Below are 4,323 nucleotides of genomic sequence, written 5' to 3' on the forward strand. Positions count from 1 at the left end.
TAGGAATTGAAAATGACTTGTATCACGAACGAGTATCGTTCACCTTAGCAATTTGGTTAGCTTCTAGCGAAACCACCACTACCACCCATATGGTTGCCACTTTATTGACGACCGACAATAGCAGCATATTGCGACATCCGGCCAAAGTTACCTCCAGACTGCTCTAGATACATATGAAAAACCAAGTGTCCTTAAATCTTGCTCATGGAACAACACCCTAGTTCTACCTATATTCTGTCTACACATTGCTCACTCTGAATGACGAATATTTGCTCATTCTTTAACAACGGTTCGAGACTTCGAGCACTCACCTGACAAACATACATCCCTTGATCCTCCAGGATCAGTGGGTCAATGGTTAAGTAATGCTCTTCAATATTCACATCTTCAATCGCGTCCCATCTGCGTCGAGTTACCATTCGCATTCGCTTCCTCATCGCAGACGATAGGCCCTGGTCCAATCGATCGTCCACTGCCAAACGGCGAACTTTATCTTCACTGGCAGGCACAAAAATGAGCTCCACTGCGTGAATGGGAGCGTCGAGTTCCAGCATTTGGATCTGACACTTGAACTGGAACTTGGAACCCTCCAAGATCTCGGCGTGGGAGGTGAAGAATGTAATGGACGCATTCAACGAATTGGGCACAGATTGATCCGTGAGGTCTCCACCTTGGGTGACATGAGCTTGCACCCAACCCGTTAAGCTGAGAGCAATCAAGAGCGAAATCATGGCGTCCAAAAGCTTGAGCATGGAGAGGATCTCAACCCATGGCGAGAAGAAGAGCTGCTGCTAGAACACGAACTGGGATTGAAGTTGCAGTTTTTGTGGAGTACTTCCGAGGAATCATGGTACCTTCACTTGAACGTTGTCGTGGTCGATTTACCTGAACAGACCGTAATTACGCAATGATATGCATGTTTCCCGAACTTCAGGCTTGATAACGGATTGTCTGGAAAAGCGGAGAAAACGGATGCTGAAGAGCACACACTCACACGCATCATCATCATCATGATCATCCTCGTCCCATGACACGAACAAGACAATAGTGATAGATCTTGGTTGATAAAAAAAGATCCTATCAAGTATTCATGCACACAATTGAGGCAAACGATTGACTTTGGTCTGTGATTTTTTTTTTCCAGTCTGAAAGTATTGAAGTATTGGCAAAGTTTGGCTTTGGTGATGCAGTAAATTCGAAACCGACTTCGAACCATCTCTAATGGAGAAGGAAGCGAGGAAGAGAGGTTTTTTGTTTGTGTAGTCTCTTGTCTCCCTCGAGCATATTTGAACAAAACAAACGCAAACTGCGCCATTCATTGCCATCATGCAATGGCCAAATTGTCATTCTTTTATTGGGAAATGCTCACGTTTAATTATCAGTAAGTAAGTCGGATTCGGGTGAACTAGGCATCCACTGAGATAACAAATATAATCATGGGGAGATCAGGGCAGCCGCAAGTCAAATTGAGCATGAATTCGTAGTTAACGACTTGTTGTATGCTACAACAACAACAACAACAATAACTGAGCAAGATTTCTCATTAAAAGACACTTCAGAACAGAAAGATAAAAGTAAAATGAAAAAGCATTAGAAAATGTAGGCTGGCGAGGCTGTTGGAAATGTTATTTCTAGGAAACGAAACAGAGATGAAACATGGCTGAGGCTGAGTTAATGACTATCATTTGTGTCGAAAATCCTGGAATTTTTTCATTTCTTTCCCAAAAACCTTCGGAGCATGCAATGACCTCCTGGGGATTACAGGAGCATCACAGCCTTTGATTTCCTGATCTTTGCTCAATCTTTGAGATCAGTTCAAAGTTTTGAATTCGATCAGAAACTTTCAGGAATCCTCGTAAAGTTGAACATACAATTTCCATCCTTGGAGCAAGAAATATTGCCCAACTTAACACCTTTTTCCGTCTTGAAGAGATGGGGATCCTATCTTCTGTAGCGTATAAAAAAGCCTCTTGATGTTAAATCTCTGATCTTTCTTTCAGCTCACATTATTAACACAATAAATGCTGGCAAAAAACCGTAATTTTCACTCGCTTATTGACTCTTTCGCACCTGTTTTCTTGCTCAAACCAATTTCGGAGAATTGAATCAGTCAAGTATGACACTTTTTGTACGTACCAAGAAATTTTTCCATGTTCAATAATGAACTAGAAATATCTTCAAGGTCATCGCTATCTTCCATGGTATAATCAAGACACTAACACGTTCATTGTCAGTCGATTAAATGAACTCATTCCCCCTATACCCACCCTCAATTAATCTTTCAATGCCTCTAGAACCCCCGATTTTCTAATCAAACATGAATCATCCTGTTCCCGTTCTCAACACATTACTAACTTATATAATAAATGAACTTACATTCTTAAACTCGGGAGAACTCACTGTGAATGCACACACTTTCGTGTTGATAACCTGACCAAAATCCCAAACGATCCAGATGCGTCAGGAATGAAATGCTTGACTGTGTCTCGTTCCAAGTCTGTCGATCTACTGACTCGCTCACTCTGTGTTGTTGTTGTTACTGTTGTTGTGATTCCTCTGAGTTCACTGGATCTCAAGTCTATGAACTCTGCCGAACGGAGCGAACCCAGAAAGCGCCTTCCTCGACAAAAAGCGCGCCTCTTGATCCTCTCTTCAATCCAGTCAGTCCATTGAGGTGGGGGGATTGTTCGAGTCCTCCTTTCAAGCTTTGTAGGTATGTACATCTACTGGATGACTAATGTGCGGCTCATGGGACCTTCTGGTGGCGCAAGAGTCCTGCTAATGACCACACGATATTGATAACAATGGCTTTAAGTTTGATGTTGGATATTGTTAGAACGTCGGATCAATCGGCATTTCCTTCCTCCGATGAGGCCTCAGGGGCCATAATGATGGTAGTGGAACTATACGGAATGAATGTTCGTTATGGACTCGCCGACCGGATATTAAAGAATGCCTGTGTTGTGGAATGAGGTCTAAAGTGTGTGTGAGAGGAGTTGTGAGGAAAAGCTAATCCAGGATGAACACACCTAAGCCAAATTCCTTGTGCATACCTCCAAGTCTGGCTACGTTAGGTGCTTCACATTTCACAATGTCTATGAATCTTTGACGGGGAAGAGGAGCAAGTGCACGAGCCTTCTTCTTGATATTGGAGCTCTTCTGGAAACGATGAGGTCATGCTTTAGAATCAGTGCATTGCGCAACGTTGAGAGCTCTTTCAGGTCTTGACGTATGCCATATATGAGTCGCGAAATCGTTTCTTTTGTATCTAACGCAACATCTTTTTTGCAATTATTGATGTCGATATTGTTTTGAGTAATCTTGAGCACTAAACGAGATTTCAAACTAAGAAAGTGGGTGAACGTCGGTGGAACTACAGTACGTAAACCGCTCACACTTTTGGTCAAATCACTTGAGAGGATTTCTGAATGGAAACCAATGTATAGTTGTGTTTGGCCATGTTTGAGTGAAAATACAGAGTTTTTAAGCATGTATATAATCTGATGCTGAATCTTTAGATTTTGTTCTACATTCCTTATGTATCTTTAGATTGTCTTGCTCAATCCTCGTGTAAAATTTGCTCTTGACCAAGTCAACTTAGTTGTTCATACGCTCAATGAGAAACGAAAGTGAGCCTAAGATCCACCTGCTTGTAAAGCACTCATAAATCTTGATTACAATAGAAAAACTTTTAGGACAGCTGAAAGGTTGGGTGTTGATTTGGGTATTATCATATGAATTTTACGCTCTATCAAAACTCTTAGGACGGTTACAATTTATCCTGAAAAAGCAGTTGGTTCAACCTGATATTGGTGCCCTCAAAATTGATGGTATCGAAACCTTAAAACTTGGATTTCGTTACATTTTACCATTACTATTCTGGCTGAGGCAGAACTGTCGTTCAAGGTATGATTATGATTTAGATTGCACCAGCCCTTATTTTCATTCATTCTCCACTGCTTGTACGTACACTTTTTTATACATTATATGCGAGGTCAGGAAGCCTAATGATCAATCCAATCCCTCGCATTTGACATTGGCAAAGGGTACCTTAAAATGATAGAGGATTGGAAGTGACCAGCGGCAAAAAAAACCACTTTATGTGGATGTAATAACTCAGCAACTGGTCAATGCTTTCTTAGTCTACAACAGAGTCAAATTGTGTGAGGGAAAATGCATTTGATTGATTGGGAAAAAAAAAGTTACGTTTCCCCTATCCTACCGTCTCTGTCCAATGGTGAAGTCGTCCTTGTTCAAGCCACGAAAACGCGTTCCCGTCGCGCTGAAGAGACAATTTCAAATATGGACATGCTAAACTTTTTC

General features: G+C 41.5%; 1 protein-coding gene across 1 annotated transcript in view; it reads right to left on the reverse strand.

Annotated features, from left to right (window-relative positions):
* The window catches only part of LOC131886209 (hemicentin-2-like), a gene marked incomplete in the record, with an annotated part of 4,936 nt that extends 2,385 nt beyond the window's left edge, over positions 1 to 2,551 (reverse strand). Inside the window, 3 exon segments of the mRNA XM_059234474.1 lie at positions 312 to 791; positions 855 to 951; positions 2,377 to 2,551. Of these exon segments, the coding sequence (XP_059090457.1) occupies positions 312 to 752 (441 nt within the window).
* Positions 2,552 to 4,323: the final 1,772 nt, after the last annotated feature.

The sequence above is a fragment of the Tigriopus californicus genome, chromosome 9 (genome assembly GCF_007210705.1).
Source record: "Tigriopus californicus strain San Diego chromosome 9, Tcal_SD_v2.1, whole genome shotgun sequence".
In the NCBI taxonomy this organism is placed as follows: domain Eukaryota; kingdom Metazoa; phylum Arthropoda; class Copepoda; order Harpacticoida; family Harpacticidae; genus Tigriopus; species Tigriopus californicus.